Here is a 22,882-nt window from a genome sequence, read left to right as displayed (position 1 = left end):
AGATGAGGCCAATATACACGAAAGGGCAGATCAGTCACTGTCTTCCCTGACAGTCAGGGGAAAGGGCCCCCTGGCTGGTGTGAGGACCGAGAGGGTCAGAACTGAGGAGAAGACCCCAGGAGAAAACTGGCAATCCTTTCAGCTTTGGAGAAGCCCATCTGCCAGATCCACAGATTGAAACATATAAATTACAAAAGTCAACACTATCAGTTAAGGACATTCCGACAACACTGTGCTGCTTATCGGATTACCGGGTTTATTGAAACGTGGCGCAACAAATAAGAAGCTATGATGACGCCGACACTGTGATAAATGTTCTTTACCGAACCTCCGTGTTCAGTAAATTGAAGTAGCGCCAGACTCAGTCTCATGCATGCTGTCACAGGAAGCAATGCTAATGACATCAGTTGGTTACCCTGACACGTTAATCCTCGATGACAAAAACAGAGTAAACTCATTTGAACTGTTTCAGGTAGGAAAAAGTTTAAGAGCCTGTTAGCCTAATCACATTACCAGACCATTCCCGAAGCACAGAAAGTACCTTCTATTTTTATAGATGGTTATATGGCACAAACCACGTTTATATGTATTTGCATATAATTACAGAAGAGCCTGCCAATCTCTGTTCTTCCCTCCTCGGCTCTCACAATGGCCATGACAGCTTCCTAACCAATTCCTAGTTTCACAACTGCTGACAGCACCATCCACAGAGAATCTAATATTAGTAACTAGAGTGGATGGCACTCTGCTCCTTTGCTTAACCCTCTAATAGCTCCCTCTGCCTGAACAGAGGAAAATCTAAGCTCCTCAGAACAGAATAGAAGACCTCCACAATCAAGACCTACTCCCATGCCTCTCCAGAATCACCTGCTACTAGCCCTGGCTTTGAACTTGGTGAGTCCACTATGCTGTTTCATCCTTCCATAATTCTGTGATGTTCCTCCTTTCCTCTGGGGAGGGTTAGTACAGGCAGAAGCTAGATTGTAGTGAGTTAAAAACTGGGTGGAAAATAAGGTGAAGAAAGCTATTGTAGATTCTTATTTCAAAAATCTGGCTACCACAGGGCCAGGGACTGGAGGGCAGATACAAAGTTCTGTAGGGACCAAGAGAGGGTTTACTTTACTGTGTTGTAATGAAAGGTATGTACCTGGGTTTGTAAGACAGATAGAGAAGAGAAAGAAGCCAAAAACCTAGATAATAGAAAGGTTGAAAGGCAACATTTAAACTAAACCAAACACTGCAAAGAAGTTGAAAGGATATGAGTTGATAATAAACTGATGGATTCAGAAGGACACGTTATCAGTTAAATGTAGAATAGTATTAAGAAAAATTTTTAAAAAGGAAAACAGGAGCAAATGGCACATTTCAGAGTGGGTTATTAGCTTTGAAAAAGAAGATTTTTAAATTATAAATTTATTTAGTGCAATGTAACGTTTAAGATGCTAAATCCAAATACACATTTAATTATAAGACTTTTTTTTTTTAAAGATTTTATTTATTTATTTGACAGAGAGAAATCACAAGAGAGGCAGGCAGAGAGAGAGGAAGGGAAGCAGGCTCTCCGCTGAGCAGAGAGCCAGATGCGGGACTCGATCCCAGGACCCTGAGATCATGACCCGAGCTGAAGGCAGCGGCTTAACCCACTGAGCCACCCAGGCGCCCCATAAGACTTTTTTTTTTAAGTAGCTCTTTTGCTCGAGTTGTGGTATTCTAAAGGATTGGGAGGGAGACAGTAAATTCCAGGATTATGTTTTGAACAAACAAAAACATCAGAGCAGCACACTGATCTTAAAAGGGAGAAAAGAAAATCAAATATTCATACAGTGATAATAAAATTAGAGTACTGGAGTTGCCAGTAAATATGTAGTGTCATACCAAACACTTCCAATAGGTGGCAAAATGAAACCAAATTTGGGAGAAGGATTAGATGAAGGGAAAACGTGCAGCAATTAAATCGCACTTTGCAATAAATATCACAGCACAAACAGGAAATGACGGTAATAGATTTGAATTTCATTTGCCCCAATAATTTATTCACAGATTTTAGGAATTTTCCTTCTGTGGGTCACAGGCTCTTGGGCGACTAAGGAGATATCTGAGTTTATCTATGAATTCATGTGGATGTACAACAGGCCTCCCACAGCATTATGTGTGGGTCTGGGAAGTCTCTGATGGAGAAAGGGGACCCTCCTATTAGAAGGACTGGGAGCCCAGTAGGCCTCCGTTAGATCATGGAGCAGACAAGGACACTTGTGTACACTGCATGTCTGACTGTGCTTTCACAGTAAGAAGTTCTGGAACCAGAGACGCCTGGCATTTAGTTCATGGTGTTCCTAACTGCTCCTCTGGGCCTTCGATTCTTGATCCCTAAAATTAAAATTATCCTGTGTAAATTTTTACCAGAAAACATTAAGTTTACTCCAAAATCTCAGAAGAGAAGGAGAAAAAAATACATCATAGTCCCATAAACATCGTGACACAAATTACGGGTAAAGCAGCCTTCTGGAAACAGCCGGCTGCACAGCCAGCAGCCCGAGGCACATCCAGTCGGAGGTGGAGGAGAGCTTACCTGAGTCCTCGGGAACCTGCTCCTCCAGCCACGGGTATGGCTCAGCTTCTTCCGGTGGGACTGTTGGCTTTGAAGCAGATCTTTCTTTAAGGCCTGCATTTTTATTCACAAAGTTAACTTGAGTTTTTTCCTCTCCTTTTTTTTTTTTTTTCGACATATTAAGCCAGGAAAAACAATATTCTCGAACACCTCATCAACAGTGCAAGTAATTTAATTTTCAAGACTTTGTACTCCCTGAGAAAGTGGAGGTGCTTAAAATCTGAAGTCGGAAGGCAGACTGCTCTTTAACCTCACATGGGCCTTGACCGTCTCTTTACCTAAGTTAACCTTTCACTTAAAAACAATAAAACAAAAAAATTCCTGCTTAAGCGCTCACGAATCTCTAAAATAGTCGGTCATGTCTACAGTTGCCAAAACAAGTTCAATATGAGTTCAAGTTCCCCGTGTTCAAAAGTGATTAATTAATTGCTGCTTGAGCTCTGAATTCAGCTGCAAGACAACTAAGATACACTTGAATTTGTTATTTGTTTCAATGCCCTATTTGATTTAGATATAATTACCTGCTCTTCTTAAAAACTCTAGTTAAAAATGAAAATCAAATCATACATAACTATTTACAATCTTCTCAAAGTACCACTTACAATCATACTGTTCTATAAAGAGCTAAAAGACATGCAAACAAGGGGTTTTTTTTTTTTTTTTAAACGTCTTAAGGAAAATAGAACATCAGGGTAAATGAACACGAAAGCTGATTTTAAAAGTCAACATTGGTCTAAAATCTATTAGACTAAATTATTTCCTTGTTATTCTATTTGAAGAACATTAAAATCTACCCTCAGTAAAATACAACTCTTTAGAAAGCTAACCCAGGTCCCAGAGTCTGTCATTCCCTCCACCAGCTCCTGGCACTATGTTAACCCCAGCAAGAATCTTGTACCAACAACTGTTACCAGAGGAAGTGTGTCGAGCACATCAATGACCTACAGTGAAAAGGTCTGTACAGAATTGAGAGGCATTATTCTCCTCTCAAGCTATTCAGACCACTTTTAATGTCCATATGCTATTGTAATCTGCAAAACTCTCAATATCTTTTACTTGTTTTTGATTCCTCATATTTTTCCTGACTGTTCCCTTCCCTTTTCTCTCATTGGCAAAAACACACTCCTACCTTCTTCTCCCCAGTCCTAAAGAGAATGAGACAGAGATACACAGGATTCCACCCCATCACTTATATTTGCTTTAGTTACTTATCTTCCACACAATTTACATAAAAAACCCGACACTATCAAAACAAACACCAATGGATACAGCTGTGTTCTACTCCTACCAACATAGGGACTTCGAACTGTAACATAGACTCCAAAGGGATCATACACAAATAACCATGAATCCTAAATGTAGTTCAATTTCAGGGGGAGACGGGTAAAGACAAAGGCCTTATTAATAAAACCCATTACATTTCAAAATTCAAATTCAGGACTGAAAACTCCCATGCTCTTTCCCATTTAAGTAATCCCTTCTTCAACAGTCTCTCAACTGTTAAAGGAACAGGTATGAAACTATTCATTGCTACGTTCTGCTGAATGAATAGGGTAAACCTGCCTAATTGTGTCACTGATCTTTGTACTCTCAGCACCTCGGGAAATGCCTGGCACATAACTGGTGCCCAAAAGCACCTGCTGGAGGGCTGAACGCCCCCAAGAGTGCGGCTCCTGCTGGTTTCCATGTCTGCAGAGATCCTCTGTGGGACCAGGGCTCCATGGCAGCACTAGAGAGATGAAAGGCTATAAAGGTGCGAAAGGGGACTCGGATCAGTTTCCTACTATTATCAGAGAGATTCTTATCCGTGCCGGGCATCCACCACTACAGCCCAGGTTCTGTCTGTTGTGCTGGAATTGTTATTTCTTCTTCAGAAATATCTCCATTTGGATGAAAACTCACAGGGTCATTCTTTACCAATCCTCGATGCAGCAGGTTTTCAAATTGTGCTCCGTGGGTTCAATAAGCAGTGAAATAGTTCCCCACCAGACAATAAAGATTTAAACTGCTTGCAAATCCCATTCTTATTAGATTTTTAGGCAGTTTCATTTGAAAACAATTTTTGATGTGAGAAGTGTTTGAAAACTACTAGCATACCAATATTTAGACATATGGTTCTCCTCGTTGTCAGCCTTCTCTATATCAGCTGGAGTGATTTGTCTCTAAAATTGAAATTGTAGAACTACAGGAGAAAGCAAAAGCATATAACAAGAGAAAATATTGAGCAGTTTTCTTTCCTGTCGAAAGTGGCAGCTGAATTGTAAATTTATTGATACTTGGTCACAGCTATTTCCCAGAGGTGAAATCAGCATAAAAGTAAACAGTATTGTAGATTTAAAAGCAGCTGAGGATCACATTAACATATCTCCTTCCCTAGACCCCTATTACCTTTCTAAAATTAAAAAAGAAAAAAAAAAACGCATTCTAAACTAATTCTTACTAGTCTGCTAAGTCACAGAGAATTAGGCCTATAAGCTTTCATTCTGGTGTTTTGAGAAATTACCTTGCCACCCAAATCTACTTTAGTCCATGAATAAGTGTTCCTCCGGAAACAGTAGTAAATCCAGGTTCATAGAAGATTTTAAGGCAAAAGTAAAAATTAAACAACTATATGTATATGTTGTTTAATTTATATATCTATATATATAGATAGATAGATATATTATCTATCTATCTATATCTCTCTCTCTATATATATAGATATATACCCCCCCAACTAGTAATCAGAGGTTTTCAAACTGGATTTATGATGAGGTATAAATGGTAAGGAGGTAGTCCTGAAATAAATGTTCAAAATTACATTATGAAACGAATGTCATCACTTTTGATGTTCCTGGGACTGCATAACAAAACACCGCCTCACACTAGCTCCAGTGAAAAGGAAATTTACTGTCTCCTCTCCCAAGGCGTGCAGAGACAGGCGGGCTCACTCTCAGCACTTAGTGTCACCCTTGCAAGCTGGCCAGGCCATCAGGGCTCACCCAGCTGCAAGCTCCTCTACTGAACCAGAGGACATCCGGAAACAAAGAACCACCTCTTGCTCTGCTTCTCTTAGGACGTGAGGAAATCTTTGCTGGAAGCTCTTCTTTTCAGCTTTAAGAGTCAAAACCAGAACCCACTTCCATTCCTAAGCTGGCAAAGGGAACAGGATAACCATAACGCCTGAAAGCAATTATCTGGGGTTGAATGAAAGCTGCAAGTCAACCACAAGAGCCCCTGCACGATCTGAAGAATCAATTCATTGCCTTAAAGCACACCTTGTTTTTGGTTTTTTGGGCGCATCCGAAAAATTAGGAAATTAAAAAGAAACATGTCTGCATTTAGTAAGTATATAATTTTTTCCTACGATTTTAATTAAAAATGGAAGGTTATAAAGTAAGTGATGGAAGCATCTCAAGTCAAACATTCACAGCCAACTTGACTATCTGACAGTTACTTTAGTCCAATATTACCTTACTTCTTTCACTGTTACCCTACTATACCCAAGAACAATGGGAAATAAATGTATTTTCTTCTCATCTGTTTGTAGCAGTTTAAAACTTACTAAATTGCATGTGGCATTCATTCACTCAACAACTATTTAGCACCTACTAATGCAAGGCACTGTTCTCCAATGAACACTGAAAAGCCCTACTTCTCATAGGGAGGGAAAAATTTAAAAAATAAGAAACCTGAAATATTTAGAATATATTGAACGGGGAAGATATGGGACAGGGTGTGCCAGGTCAACAGGGAAAGAGGACAGATTATCTATAGTGAATTGATGAAGAAAGGTCTCATTGATAAAATGTGAACAGATTCCTGAAGGAAACCAGGGATGTGGCCCTGTGACCTGCACCGGAAGAAGGTCCAGGTACTTGCTCTGGACCAGCAAGTACAAATCCCTCAGCTGGTCTGGGACGAACAGGTGCTGAGAGCTAGGAACAGTCATGTGGCCAGTGCAGCTAGAGAAAGAAGCAAGGACATGAGAATCAGAAAGGCCCTGGGGCCACTGGGTCATGGAGCTATTCACTCTGGCTGAAAATAAAGGATTCATTTTTCCTAAGAGTCTATACAAACCACTTCCTCGACAAAATCTGGGAAAGTGAGAACTACAAATAGGACGTCAAAGACTTAGCCCATAAAGGCTAAGACATTTAAAAAAAAAACTGGTTTGTCTATCTTTGGCATACAGATTCAGTAGTGTAGAGATTGAAGAAAATTTTGATCTCACCTACCTAGGTTACTCCAGATGCTGAGATTCAAAGCAGAAGAGCTTAGGACTGCTACTGCTTCAAATGTAAGCAGTCTGACATTATAAATTAATATACCCCAAGAATAACCCTAACAGGTACATGAACTTGAGAAATATTCTGGAAAACTGAAAAACCAGAAAGATGCACATACTGATGGACCACACTGATCGTCATTGTGGCTCCTTGCTTGCAAAATAAGCAAATACAGATCTTTGCAGGTATCCCAACTGCAGCCCTGTCAAAATTCTGAAACTGTCAGAAACTAAAAAAGCTGCCCCACGATCTACCGTAAGAGTCATTCCAGATTCAAAGCATCTTCATGTGATCCAACATAGACAGACAGACTGCCTGAAGAGAAAGACCTCAATCTCAGAAGAATGAAATTGCCAAAAGCACTCCTAAGACCCTGGGTTTCAGGACCGCTGAAGGGTCTCCACCAAGACTGGAAGGCAGTGGGCTCGCGTGAATACATGCAACATGAGACAGCACAGGAGCTCGGGTTCACGCACCGAGAGGGCCGCCGCTGAATTCCACCCGGATCCCATCTTGAGCACACTACCACTGATGCAGCCTGGCTTTCCGCAAGTACAGGAAGGGGATAAAACTCTTGTCTTAGAAGGGAATTAAATGAGAGAATTCAAATCCAGCAAATATACACCTATTTTCTTCCCACAAATTAATTTTTCCCTTCATTTCTTCTAGAAGAGCCAAATTTACCACCTTCCCTGAACGCATACATGAACACAGCGATTGGCAACCTCCCAGTGGTTAAAGCATCCTGCAATCACAGAAATGCCTACGCCTTTCTTCAAAAATTCTTTTTTCTTTTTGGTATTACTCAATAGTATATACAAAGCTGAAGTATTTTTACATGATCTGGGCTTTATATGTTCATCATTCAATAAATATGTATTGAACGTCTATTATTCTCAGCTCTCATGATAGGTACTGGACATAAATCACAGTCTGGTAGAAAGCAAAATCCAGGAATGACGCAAAATGATGAGCGTGATAACTGGGAAGACACTAGCAGTGTCCTCCTCCCCTCCCCTGCCGCCCGGGAGGATAGGAGAGAATGTCAGTGCAGACGTGATGAGTCAGCTGGATTCTGCAGCAGAGGTGGGACGTGGCCCACCGCATGAGTGGGAACACATTCCAGGCAGAGGGGAAGAGTGGGCAGTGCTGGCATTAGCTGGCTCCGGTTCATTATTTCCTTCCTCCACCCCTTGTTTATTTCCTAACATTTCACTGTAGAGACGGCAGTCACCTTGTCACTTGTATCCCCAGTGCCTATCACAGTCTGGAATGCTGCAAATACTCAGAATATTTGTTGAATGGATCATACATGGAAAAGAGCGATGATACTGCACATGGGTATTTATCAAAAATAACACAAAAGCTTTAAGTATATGTCTTCCTAAGATTTAAATACATATCTTCCTCTCATCTCTTAGGCTACAAGAGCAGTAATGTTTGAGGCAACAAAGAAATAAATGACAGAACTCTATGATGTACAGGTGCGAACGTAGAGTGATAAAAACACATAAAGTGAAATCAAATGAGGTATGAAATGAGAACAAAGAAAAGGAAGATAGAGGACTTCCTGCTTTGTAGGGCTTACAAGATAGAAGCTTTTGTGAAAATTGATTTCTATGTAAAAATAATACCCAAACCGGTAATAAACATCTAGGGCACGTGGTTTTACCTTTAGGCAAACAGGAAGGACAGGAGGCAGAAGACGATTACTGGGGATCTTCTCAGATTACTCCAAACAAGATTTCCACGAGAATAATACTTAGCAGATCTGCTACATAACACCCACCCTTCAGTTTCCCAAGAAAGAAAACCTTCTCTTTAGCTAGAACACGGGGGGAATGAACAATGTGCCAGCTCTTCACGCAGATCCAATACCAGCTAGTTCCCACAGCCACATGACGGTATCATCTTCAATTTACAAATGAGGAAAACTGGCATTTCCAAGATGCATTTCCTAGTGAAATAATCCAGATTAATCAATCTGGAGAATTGTTACCAATGGAGAATTATTCCAGAAGAAGGAAGAGTGGAGGAGAGGGGAGAAAGGAACCAAAGCCAGGAGATGGAGCCTAAGCCACCAGACCCATTTCACAGAGAATGACACTACAGTTAAAACCTTTAAAATTTTAAAATTCATACTTGTGTTATTACTTTTATCTGTTTTTTAAGGGAAAAACATACATATGGAGTCCTTATCATCCAAATAATCATTATGAAAATGTTTGAAGGTACAGAGTTATATGACTAAACAGTTCATAACACCATAAAATATTTTCCAGGAACTAAATACTTATAGACTGAATCCTCCTGGGTTAACTCCGGCATTCATGTTGACGGATTTACGTCAATTTATCTAGCAAACTCTCCCTTATCATGAAATGTTGAGAAGACCACTTATACACAATGCAAATCACCCACAAAGTAAAACCAAAAATCTTGTAAAAAAAAAAATAAAAAAAGAAGTAGTAATAAGATTTCTAAAAGGTGATTACTAACGATGTTTGCAATAACTTAAAATACACACACAAACCCCTTAACGAATGAAACAGACATTGTGCATCATAAGAAATGAAGAGAAAAGGATGATACAGTTCTTCAAAAGCAGTCACCTAAATATTAAAGGATAAAGGATTCTTGGAAAAATTGATAGGCTCCCAAATATTTTTATAAAACTGACCATCTTTATCTTTACAGTGACCTTGTCACTCATGTGAAACACTATCCTACAAAATTTAAGGAAAATTAGGCCAGTAATGTCATTTCTCAAAATCTGATGTATCATCTCACAGTGTAATTGAAAGAAAAATTTTGTTTGTGATATGGCAAACTTACTTGCTTAGTATTTCACTTTTTCTTTTCAGGATTTCTTCTTACTCCCAACTACTCTGTATTCAGAAAATTTTGTCCCCGTTTTTTAGATGACTTTTTGCAAAGAGTAATAACCTCTCTGGTTTTAATTATCCTTAGATAAAAATATGAAGCAGCAGAATATAGAAATAACTATGCTCCAAATTAAAAAGTAAGTAAAAGTCAGAATACAAGCAGAGTTTTAAACCCATTAATCATAAGCAAAGTTTCTCCCACACTAAGTTTTTAGTTGAATAGTAAGTGCCAACACAATTAGATGAAGTGTAACCTCATCTTCAATAAATTCAGCCGAAGCCTTCATTTACTGAAGAAAGGGGAAGAAAAGAAAATAGGAGGAAAGAAAATAAAACCATTCCCAGTTCCTAAGAGCTCTTGAAATATTTTTTAAATGCTTTTAGTGGAGATGTTCCAATTTAATTCTTAAGCTGATATTCAAAGGCAAACTATGACAGAAGTAAAACATTTCCAAGCGCTTTAGCAAGCAATAGATAATGTGAATGTGTTACTGCTGATTAGGTTATTCTTAGATTTGTTTTCCCCCTTCATTTTCTTAAATTTAGCATTTTTATACTTTATCCCACATCACTTTTATCTCTAAAAAATCAGTGTAGAAATTATTAGAATGCCCTCGGTAAATGCAAATATAATTATCAGCCCTCCTCCAAGAAAGAAAAAAAATCTATAGAAAAAAATAACACTCAAAATTTGGTACATGATTTAAAAAATCAATCCATTTATCTTAGCAGCAAGATTACCATCAGGATATGTTTTTAAGATGTTGTAACTTTCATGTGTGTGGTATCTGTTGTGCTACTTGTTCTGGTCGGTGCTCAGTTGGAGCCTCCCTCTTCTCCCCCCAGAAACCGTCTTTCCTGCAGGAAACATTTCCTACGGTTTTAGCAGGGCCCATTCCAACCCCCACCCAAAGCGTTGTGCATAGGAGACAGGCCAGGAAGACTAACCATCCCTAACTACGGGAACGGTCACAAATGGTCACCAGGCCTACCCGGTCCTGCTGCAATTCTCTCAGAGACTTTTGGTCAGAGCCATTCCAGAAAATTGGCTCTTTGTACTAAATAGAAAGATCTGTCTGGGACCTGTTGAGGGCCATCTTCTTCATCAAGTGGTACCAACTCCAGATAGACTAAAAAGTCAAGGAAAAGCATCAGCAGAGCCAAGTCTTGAGAAGAAGAAGAAACCCAGCTCTGATGACAGGTCTGGACTTGGATCTACCCACCCGAAGCCGTTGCTCCTGTATCTGCCAACCAAATAAGCCATAAAATTCCCTGTGTGGTTTCCAATGCTCTGGTAACCTATACAACAAAACCCTGACTAACTGACACACGAAACCCCAAGTGAAGACGTGTTACAATTTCTTTGAGCCATAGTGTTTGAACAAGAAAATAATGGGATTGGATTAGCTAGACTGGGTATTATTCTCTAGGATTTCCCCCTTGCTGTATAATTCTGTCAGATGGAATTTTTGTCAACTAAATGTCTAAGTGCTTGATTTTAAGCAGGAAGAGAGCTAGCCCATAAGAAAATGGTGCACAATACTTTTAGGAACATTGGCACTTAATGCTAGTTCATTTCTGATTTGAAATATCTTCAATTAGGCCAAATTGTCTGTTTTTAAGCTCTTCACAGAACAAGTTGAAGAATTATTATTTTTTAGGATTTATTTATTTGAGAGAGAGAGAGAGCACGTGCACACGCGCACAGTGAGGAAGGGAAGAGAAAGTGGGGGAAAGAATCCCAAGCAGACACCGGTGAGTGTGGAGCTTAATTCGGGGCTTGGTCTCATGACCCTGGGATCATGACCTGAGCCGAAACCTAGAGTTGGACACCTAACCGACCGTGCCACCCCAGCACCCCCAAAGAACTATTAAAAAGTAAATACATAAAAGCTTTGTGGCAACATTTTAGATTCTGTTACAACAAATCAGGTTGCTCTTCTCCAATTTATAACTGAATCTCACCGCAGTCGCAATTAGATTTCAGACTTCATGCTCAGGACGGCACAAACCATTTGTAGAAGTGTATTCTTATTGAAATTGCATTTTATTAAATGTCTTCTGATTAAGTTCTGATCTCTAGTTAGATCTCGGATTTGAAGCTCCTTAGAAATGGTAAACCATAATACAATCAAATATGAAAAACAGATGCCACTCCCCCGAAATAACTGAAAAACCGTGTGATATGAAATGAAAGCATATCCTAATTTGAAATATTTAGTCTTGTTATTTCTCTTCTGAGTCTGTAAAAATACCATCAGTAAAGGTGTTCTAAAATTGTTCTTCCATATCAAATTGTTCCTTTTTTTCATGACTGCATCCAGAGTTCTCAGAACAGTAGGCACTGCACGAACTGGGTGACAAAAGCAGCTGGGGAGGAGTGGCAGGAAGAGAAGCGAAGGGGGTGAATAGCCAGGAGGCCTGGCGGGATGAAGGAGGTGGTAACACAGCCAATAAAAGATTGGGGAGGAGAGACTCAAAAGGAGAAAAGGGGGAGGAGAAGGAAAAGGAAAATCCAGGGAAGAGCCTGAGGAAGGGGCCGCCCCTGAGAGACTGGGGGGGAAAAAGTCCCCTAGGGGCTGCCACAGGAGCCTGAGGAAGGGGAGAGAGAGGATGGGGAAGAAGAGGGGAAGGAAGAGAGGAAAGGGAAAGGGGGAAGGAGAGAGAAGGGCAGCTGAAGGGGAAAGAGAAGCAGGGAAGAGGGAAGGGAAAGGAGGGAAGAAGACAAAGGGTAAAGGGAGAAAGAAGAAAACCTCCCACCTACCTGAGCATTTGTCACACCTGAAAGGCACTCCGCATATACACACTGTGGAAAATCTTAACATTCTTATTTAACTCCGATAGAAGCATTCAGTTGATTAAGAAGCTCATTAGAATTCATATTATAGATATACATTTTTCTGGATACATGACCAATAAATTAATAAAAACTGAAGCTATTACATCACATTTTTATTACATGGTTTTTACAAGCGTCATCTTTGAAACTGAGAGGCATCAGACAGTGCATCTTAATTTCAAACAATTTACGTACTGAGCACCAACAGATACACCCAAGGGCTAGCTGACACATCGTCCCCAGCTGGAGCAGTACAAAATTTTCTATGCCATTTAGCAGCAAATCACGATGAAGAACATTACTATTTCCTGCGATGACGATATTACAGCTTTCAGTTCTTCCTTTTCTGGTGATTTCCCTTGGCTGAGTGTGCATGTCTGCCAGAATTTTTCCCTTCCTTTGTGTCATCTTTGTCTCTGGACGCCATTTTACCAGAAGTATCCTTTACATTTGCGGACTTTTTCCTACTTTCCTTGGCTTTAGCACTTCTGTCTAGGCCCACATTCTCCTTCTCTCTGTCCTTTTTCCCCTTAGGAGACTCTTTCCTGGATATATCTGCATCAGGAATTTTCTTATCCTTCCGGTCATCCTCCTTTTCCTTCTTCCCCTTTTTTCTCTCTTCGTTCTTACTCTCCTTCCTTGACTCGGGTTTCTCTTTTTCTTTCTTGAGCTCTTCTTTAGTGAGTTCTTTAACTTTCAGGTTTTCCAACCAAAGGAAAAAAAGTTTATTGAAAGCATCTCTTAATTCACAGGACAGTAATTTAGTGCTAAAGTATGGTCTTTATCTCTACACACACACGAAATGGTCATTCGGAAAGTGACTTTCATGCCCTACTTTTAAATTGGCTAAAACCAGATGTAAACCTCGACAAAGTGTCAGCTACCAAAGAAATGCCAGAAACTCACCATCGTATTTTTCCAACTTGAAACAGGTTATGATTTGTCTTAAAATAAGGCTAACATGCAATATTATGAAAATGAATCCATCCATAAATGTTACACAGTGTTAACAACTCACATTTCACAATTATAAAGACATAATTAAAGGAATACTGGCAACATTAAAAAAATCTCCCCAGCTTACAAGCATCCATCCAAAGATAATTTTAAAACTTTTAGTTCTAACAAAAAATTATGTCCTTAAAATAACTGTGCTTACAAGCCTTGAAACAAATATAATGCACAGATGAAGAGGTAAATACCATTCAATTTTCTCAGGTAAGGAAAAAAAAAAACCAATATCCACGGGCGTGAAATTTTAAATTCATCATCTGTAGTACTTCAAATGGACAAGTAGACATTCTTGTCTGCTTATAGCCAACATTATAAATCAGTATTCCTTTAAGTATGTTTTCCAGTTAATTTATGTACAGCCACTCAAGCCAACATGTTGTCCATCCATGCTCATAGGCAGGGGAGCAATATGGAACATACAGCTAATTCTCAATCTCATGTGAGACCAATCCTGCTTTCAACCCATTTTACATAAAGTTCAACAGAGCTGCTAGGAAAAGCTTTGAATTTCACCTTCCCGCTCTCTCATTAGGAAATCTAAAAGAAGCAAGGTGTTTACTGCATTACATAGCATTCAAGCAGAAACAAAGAGAAGGAAAGATTTCTTTAATAAGATGTGGAAGATGTCTATGCCCATCAGAATCACTTAAAATTCACATAGCTCAAAACGTTATTCTATTCTTCCTGAAAATCTTACTAAGACCTTCTAAAAATACGGAACATTCCTAAAGAAGCAACTGTCCGAACCCTCACCGACTTCAGTGCTGTTTGCAGAGACAGAGATCACGCGGTTACCAGAGCGTTATGCAATGCTCCACAATCTCGTTCTGCACAGCTTTTACAATACTAAATCTTTAATGTCTGATTTGCCTCTCCAGATCAAGAAGTATAAATTCTACTTAATCTTTGGGCATTTATCTCATAATTAGTGACATGAGAATAAAATGTAAAAACTGTTCCCTTCCTGGGAATTATTCAGATGGAACACAAAGTTAAAACATTAAAATCCCCTAACCTTAAGATTAAAATACAAATCACAAAAACCTGCAAGTCACAGTCATAACGTTTTATCAAAAAACAAACTAAAAACCATATGCCAAGCACTTGAACACAAAAGAATATTACAAGTTGATAAAGAAAAACATGCACTTCTCCCATGCCCCTATCCCTAAAGGACATAAATACTGACATGTGAACAAGAAAAACCACAGGGATATAAAAAAAACAATGCTGTAACTAACAATAAGCTGTTAGCCTACATATGATGGTTGACAGGTACAGTAATTTTTAAAGAATTAAAATATCAAAACACAGCAAACTCTACACCAATGAAATGCAGTACTCCAGATTATAAATCTAAGTTTTCATTTCATTGAAAACTACAAGTGCTCACACTGGCTTTTATTAGGCTCTAACACAGAGGGTCACCAGAGCTTCTGAAGAAATGAAATCAATCAGTGAAGAATTCATCTTTTTTTCCACTAGTAATTAAAAAATTCAAACTAAGGTTTAAGGTTAGACAGTATCAAGTTTAGATGTAAGTTTAGATATAGTATAACAGTATCATGATATCATTATATGTTTCTAAAGACTTTTACAAAAGTTTTGATACCATAAAAAGGAAATGACTTAAAATTATAGGCTTGAGGCAAGAAATTCTTTAAAGACATCTTGATGAAACTACTACAGGCCAAAGGTGCAACCCAAATCAAAAAGCAATGTTTAGCATTAGTAGCTGCATTAACGTATCTAGAAATATCATGCAGTTTCAAGCATTAAACTTGATCCACTCAACGCTAATTTGAAAAACAGAAAGTACCTTTAGCCTTAGTTTTTCTCTTGGCTACCCCACCAGGTCCTTCTGTTGATATTTACAAAATGAAAATAGGTTATAAACAGAAAATATTAAGGGAATTAAAAATGAAGTATTTTTTTAAATACAATAAATATCTATAGTTAAAATCAATGCCTCTATTAATTTAAGTTAAACTTACCATTTAAAAAACACACTCCTTCAACACATAAATATCGTTTATGTCATTTTGAAACCTTACTTTCACTATTAACAAAAAATGCACTGTAATCAGCCTATGATTCAGTCAACTTCATGACTCATGGTAGACCTGAAAGAATCGTGGGCTTAGAAAAACCTAATTGCCACTGGAAATAGCATTTCCCGCTCAGCTGTGCCTGCACTGCCAGTGGCCTTCTGCTTGTACAGAAGATCAAATACAAGCACCACATATGAAAGGACCAGGGGATTTTACTCCCCTACTCAATTGTCACTGCCATCCAAAAAAAAAATGATAGCATATTTTTATTTACTTATTTATTTGACAGAGACAGTGAGTGAGAGAGAGAGAGACAGAGAGAGAGAGAGAGCAAGCACAAGCAGGGGGAGCAGCAGAGGGAGAGGGAGAATCAGGTTCTTCACTGACCAGGGAGCCCAACACAGGGCTCCATCCCAGGAGCCTGGGATCATGACCTGAGCTGAGGGCATACACCCAACGACTAAGCCACCCATGCACCCCAAGGATAGCATATTTCGATAGAATTTCAATCTCTACTGTTTGAAAAATCATTGTTTTTTTCCTCCACAGACTCAAACTTTCTTTATAAAAAGAAATTATACAAGCAAGTAAGAATTACACCATCATGTAGGTATATGCTAAATTTTTTCATTCTTCATCTAAACATGTTGCAGTAGGGGCTCCCGAGTGGCTCAGTCGGTTAAGCGTCTGCTTTCAGCTCAGGTCATGATCCCAGAGTTCTGGGATAGAGCCCCACATGAGGCTCCTTGCTCAGTGGGGGAAGCCTGCTTCTCCCCTCTGCCTCTGCTGCTCCTCCTGCTTGTGCTCACTCTCTGGCGGATAAATAAGTAAAATCTTAAAACACACACACAATAATTTATTTTAAAAAATAAAAACATAGCAATAGCTTGCTATTTCTTGTCCTGGCAAATAAGAGTTGTGATGGTGGGTTTAACCTCTAACAAATGTCAATACCCTACATCTCACGGTACACTTTCATTCTAACCAGGCTGTATTTGGCATCCCAGTCAACTGATGTTCTCAGTTCTATCTCCTGATCACATAAACGCTCTTTTATACTCATGTATCAGCAAACTTTCCAAGGTGGCATTCCAAGTTGCAAACCCACTTCCTAGGCTCTCAGAGTGGGAGGTGTGGTGATTACTGGTAACCTCCTGTGGGGGCAGCACCATCTGTCCCTCAGCAACAAATGGCGGCGCTTAGACAAGAAAGCCCCAAAGCAGCACCCACTCTGTGTTTTACAAAACCCTAGTCACACCTCCAACTGTCAGTATGAGGTGTTTTCACTCCCATTATATATTATTCAAATCATCCTCCACCCCTCAAATCCTTCTTCTTTCTGTCTCCATCACAATTTGTTTCCATCAGATGAGAGAGTCCATTTGAGAATGGCAATTTATTTTGGTTGAAAATACCATTATCATCAGATGGTAGCTATAGTTGTGAGCACAGCATAACATGGAGAGTTGTTCAAACACTATGCTGTACCTGTGAAATTAATGGGAATATTGTGTATCAACTATACCTCAATTAAAAAAAATAGCATCATCATTATTGTGGGAAAAAAGTATTAGTGTATGTTTTACTACTGACTCCATTTTAAAAAGAAATGTGAATTAACTGTTTCATATGGCTATCTATACCTGTCCAATTACTCATATACATACAGAATAATTAGTGTGTGTGTGTGTGTGTATAACCAATCATTTTTCACAGATAAAACTTGAATCTTTCCTAAGTGCTTTTAAAAACAGATGCCACCTTATAAAACTAACTGCCATCTCGGACTACTCCCCACTAAATTTTATTTCAGAATAAAATAGCAAACTGGGAGCCTGGGTGGCTCAGTGGTTTAGGCCGCTGCCTTCGGCTCAGGTCATGATCTCAGGGTCCTGGGATCGAGTCCCGCATCGGGCTCTCTGCTCGGCAGGGAGCCTGCTTCCCTCTCACTCTCTCTGCCTGCCTCTCTGCCTACTTGTATCTCTCTCTGTCAAATAAATAAATAAAATCTTTAAAAAAAAAAAAAAGAATAAAATAGCAAACTTATTCTTATAATACTAACTTTTAAATACATGGGCATATCCAATGTGCAAAAGAAATTAGCATAAAACATTAAAATGCATGTTTGATGCTGTTCATGTCCCTCTCCTGACTCCTTCATGTTCTCTCAACGCATGCCCAGATTTTCCTGTTAAAAAGCAGAGTGGTAAGAATCAGACAACCCAACCACCAAACCCACTGTCATAACAGCTGAAAGAACTATATTGATGAAATGGCTGGAGTTGGGATGCCTGGGTGGCTCAGTCGGTTAAGTATCTGCCTTTGGCTCAGGTCATGATCCCAGGGTCCTGGGACTGAGCCCCACATGGTGCTCCTTGCTCAGTGGGGAGCCTGCTTCTCCCTCTGCCTGCTCTGCCTGCCGTTCTCCCTGCCTGTGCTCTCTCTTTGACAAATAAATAAAATCTTAAAAAAGAAAAGGCTAGAGATAACTTCTGACATTAATAAAATATTAGGTTAGCATTAGCTAAGTGAAACAGGATAAAATAATGAGTGCTTTATTTAAAACTTATCCAGAGATTTGGGCACAAATTATTAATGTGCAATGCACTATACAAAATTCCAAAGCAACAACTTTAGTTCAAGTTGATGAACTTAAAGAATACAGTCAATAAGTTTTCAATATTCTTGACATTTTAAAGACACAGCTAATATTTAAATCACATAGATCACATCCAGTCTCAGAAAGAAAGGGTACAGACAGGAGAGAAAGCACCAAGCCTAGCACCAAGAAAAAAGGAAGTTAACAGAGAAGCGCCTACATAACAAGAGATGAGAGGAGAGTCAAGAAACACAGTATTCTTCAAGTCAAAAATGTAGTTTTAGGAAGGAAGTCAGGAACAAAGGTTAGGATGAAGACGTGACTGAATTTTTAGTTATGAAATGTCCCATAAAGTTCTTCAGATTACAGTTTTACAAGCAGTAGAAGAGGTGGTCACATTACAATGAGACAACATTGGTGGGAAAAGGGTGACCAAAAACCCAGAGTGCTAATAGGAACCCCCGACTCTCTTCTTCTGAAGACAAAACTGGTGATATGTGGAATTTCCCATGGTTACTAGGGGGCAGAAAGGAACAAGGGTTTGCAAGATTTCACTGTGTCTGCATGTTTAATGGCTAGAGGAAACAAAGGCATGCCTATGGGAAACACGAACAGAGCTAGCAAGAGAGGAGAACTTATAATGAGGCCAGAAGATGCAGGGGGAGATACAGGTAGAGACTTAACTTGAGAAACCAGAAGACACAACATCTGCAAAAATGATCAATGAGAGGAAACAACAAAGAAAATTCTGAGAATAAAGAAATGCTGTAAAGTATAGCAAGAGGAAGACAATGGAACTGAAGCCAAAGATGACTATCTTGGTAAAGCAGAGAGCAAAATCATCTCTCCAGAAGAATAAAGTGACCCTGGAAGACGGAAGATCATGGGAAAGGTTTTAAACACATACTAAAAAGAATGACTCCGTCACTGCAGTGAGCCCCTTACACAGGCTCAGTTCAGGTAAATTTAGATCTTTTTCCCAAAACGATGTGAAGCCCAATGGTGGAGGAGTTAGTGGTGATCCAGGACTCGCAACAGCATATAAAGGAAAATTTAAAAAAAAAAAAAGTTGGGGACATTAGAGAAGAAGTGGCCCCAGAGAAAAACACAAGGCAAGTATATAAGATTTTGCTTTTATATAATTCTATATAATCCTTAATTAATCCTTAATTATATAATCCCTAATTACAGACATAATTAAATTGGTAACTATGGTTGATGTGGACTCCCTTTACTGTCAAAAAACCAACAAGCATGCCCTATTTTTCTCTCCCTACTACGATAGCCAATGCCCAGGGCCAAAAAAAAAGGGGAGGAGATGGAATCTGTCAATCAATAAAATTCATGACAATATAATGTAACTCCTTAAAAATAGTTCCCAAGTAGTATATAGAAAATTATATCAATCAAAGCCTAAAAGGGAAACACTTTGGTATTCTGTAACTCATTGAGATGAAAGTTGTTTTCATTGACAGAATACATTCCAACTGAAGGCAGTCATTAAAAAAGCATCAGAAGTGGCTGCAGCCAAAAGGAATGGCAAAGAAGGAATCATCATGTTCCTTACCTCCTTTCGCCGTATGGTTACTCTGACGGTTTTTAAGGTAATCAATGTTAATAGCTCTGTTAACTTTTTGAGAATTTTTTAACAGGAATTTAAAAAAACAGGTCTTATGTTCTGCCCTTGAAACATGAGTTGCCTAAGAGTAATTAATGTTATTTTGGCAACTGCCTCAGAGCCACTATCCCACACACATTTTCAAGACGAAATGTTCTGTATCAAATTAAAATGCTGAATCATTAAGCCAATGGTTGGACCTGTGCAACGGACATAATTTTAGAGGACTGGCTCCGTTACAGAAACCCAAGTAGCTACTACAGGTTTCCCGAGAGCTGGCCATACACTTGGTCAGCTGGGTATCACTTTGTACTCCGGTCACTTCCATCACAACCACAGTCCCTGGTGAGAACTGTGAGTCACCCTGAGCTTCAGTTTCTCATCTTCCTCCTTCCAGTACTGAACCATCACAATTTATTTCAACATTGACTACAGATGGCAAAAATAACAATTATAATAATAAAAAGAAAGGTCCCAAATGTCTCAGTAACAGTTCTCCGCTCTAGGCAGACTGTTGCTCTAGAACGGATGTCTAGTTTGGCTAAAAGGCATGCCAGTGCACTAACTACACCAATTTCCTTTCTATCTTTAAATAGAGGTGTAACAATATTATCACAGACATTTTTGAAAAAAGAAAGCCATAAACCTTCCAATGTTCTACAATAAGTAGGGAAGGAAGATTGTAAGAGAAGAGAATGACTCAAAGTTTAGGAAAGGATGACATCCAGAGACCGGAAGTTTGCATGAAGAAGCAGACTCAAATAGGAACATAAAAGACCCTGGAAAGCTCACCAGAAAGCTCTCCGGAAGACATCAGTTAGCATAGGTCAGTCTCCTGTGTGAAATTCAAAATGTCATTTCTCTTGGGGAAAAAAAAGGTCCAATAATCTTCTCACTTATTTAAGTTGGTTTAAAAAATAAAACCCTCCATGTTTTCTTAGACAATGGGTAACTTCTGAGGTTATCACTCATCAAGACTAATAACCCCAGCAAATATTTAATAAGTATTCTATGTTGGACTCAGGTTTGAAGACGGATTCAAATGAAGCCTAAGACTTGGTTCCTAACTTCAGGACCTCACAGTCTAGTTAATATCTACTCCCATGTATTATACTTGGTTACATAAGGATCAATAAATATCAGAAGCAGACAATTTGGCAAACAATTCTGTCAATCAACTTGTGCTAACAGAGTCTGAGTCAGTGAATTTCATGAAAACTCTCCAAATAATGCATTGTAATCAAAGAAAATTCCACAGCCCAAATCACAGAAAACTACCTATTTTATAGACCGGGATCTTATTTAGAAAAGATCATGATATCAATCACCAAAAGGTGTTATCTACCAAGTAATCAATCAAATTAAGAATAGCTGCCTATGCCTACAGTTGCTTTTGAGAATGCTCCAAAGCTTTGTCAAGGTACACAGAAAACATTTTATTCAGTCTAGCCAACTGTAAATAAAAACAAACCAGAATTCAAGTAGAAAAGTTGTCTCACATGTCTGGATACAGCTCTACGAGACAGGTAGGTAATTCCCAGAAGAATCGAGTACAAGATGAAAAGGCAGGATCACCCAGCATTCTATTATGCCCGAAGCATTGATGTGATTCTTCCAAACAGCACGCTGGCGGCGAGGCCTCAAGGATTCAATACGACCAGCACCCAGAATACAGCTCTCCAACTGACTCATACCCCACCACTCCTGTCTTGGAGAAAATCAGGCCTGAAGGAAGCTACAGTGCAGAAAAGAAATCTCCAGAGTGCCACTTTCTTGTTTTTGAGCCAAACTTCAGAGAACACAACTGGACACATGGCAATGGGTCTCAAGAAACAAACGGGCCAATTCTGAGGAGGCAAGATGACATCTGTATACAGAGTTCATGCTGCCAAGTTCTGGGCGTTTTAAGTGAGAAAAGCAGAGTAAATGTGATACAACTCAAAACTCCATTTAACTACAAATCAATATTCAAATGTACAGAATACAATTTTGTCTTTCTAATAAGCTTAAAAGGCATAAATCTAGGGAAATATTTATACAATGAAATGAAAATGATAAAATAAATCCTTAGAAAAATTAAAAATCATAAAGATACAATAAATAAAATTTAAGCAAAGTAATTTTGATCAGCTTCAAAATACTCTACACTAGTTTTGCAAACAACTTTATTTTTTTCTCACAAAAACAAGCCTTTGCTACAAGTTGAAGGAAGTCACAGAAGTCAGGGGTTCACCGGCTCCCTAGGTTTTACCTTCCTCAGAGACTTTTCAACAGGGCCGACTAGCGGGGGGTACTAGATAAATAGAAAATTATCTCTTCGTATCCTTATTTTTCACTTACAAAAATAAAGCATAATTAATTTCTGTACATAAAACGTGCATTAGTATCATTATCATGACCAAAAAAAGAGCCTGTGAGAAATTAACAATTGCAAACATCTTAACATGCAAATTTAATTCATTTACTTCTCACACTGATCACAAATCTTCTAGAGTTAGTAGTAATGAAGCACAGAAAAACAAGACTGCTTTAAAAGATACATCTCAGACACCTGGCTATGTGAATTTCATTGAGTGAGGCCCAAAACTTTTTTTAAATTAAACCTAATGAAAGTTGATATTTCACAGTAGTCCAGCTCAGAGTGAAAGACACAATCAATATGCACAAAGACTGCATAAACTTTCAAAAAGAACATTACTAAAATCATACTTATGTGTTCCAGGATATGAACATTTCAAAATCTGAAGCTTTTCACTGTCAGAAACATGAACAGAATGAAACAAACTCCCTGAGTAATCAGGGAAAGACAAACTAGAGTTTTACTAGCCATGTAACTGTCCGATGTACAATGTATTCAGCTATATGCAAAAGTAGCTTTATTTATTTATTTATTTGACAGAGAGAGAGATCACAAGTAGGCAGAGGCAGGCAGAGAGAGAGGAGGAAGCAGGCTCCCCGCTGAGCAGAGAGTCTGACGCGGGGCTCGATCCCAGGACCCTG

The 22,882-nt window shown here is 38.9% G+C and overlaps 1 protein-coding gene across 4 annotated transcripts in view; it reads right to left on the bottom strand.

The window, feature by feature from the left end:
* Window positions 1-22,882, bottom strand: part of ASPH (aspartate beta-hydroxylase) — a 222,553-nt gene that overhangs the window by 151,756 nt on the left and 47,915 nt on the right. For all 4 annotated transcript variants that reach the window (XM_045998610.1, XM_045998609.1, XM_045998611.1 and 1 more), the window contains one exon: window positions 2,570-2,662. In XM_045998610.1, the coding sequence (XP_045854566.1) occupies window positions 2,570-2,662 (93 nt within the window). The remainder of the gene's footprint in view (window positions 1-2,569; window positions 2,663-22,882) is intronic.

Source organism: Meles meles, chromosome 1 (genome assembly GCF_922984935.1).
Source record: "Meles meles chromosome 1, mMelMel3.1 paternal haplotype, whole genome shotgun sequence".
Lineage (NCBI taxonomy): Eukaryota > Metazoa > Chordata > Mammalia > Carnivora > Mustelidae > Meles > Meles meles.
Note: the sequence above shows the minus strand (reverse complement) of the source record. Positions and strands in the feature narration are given on the sequence as shown.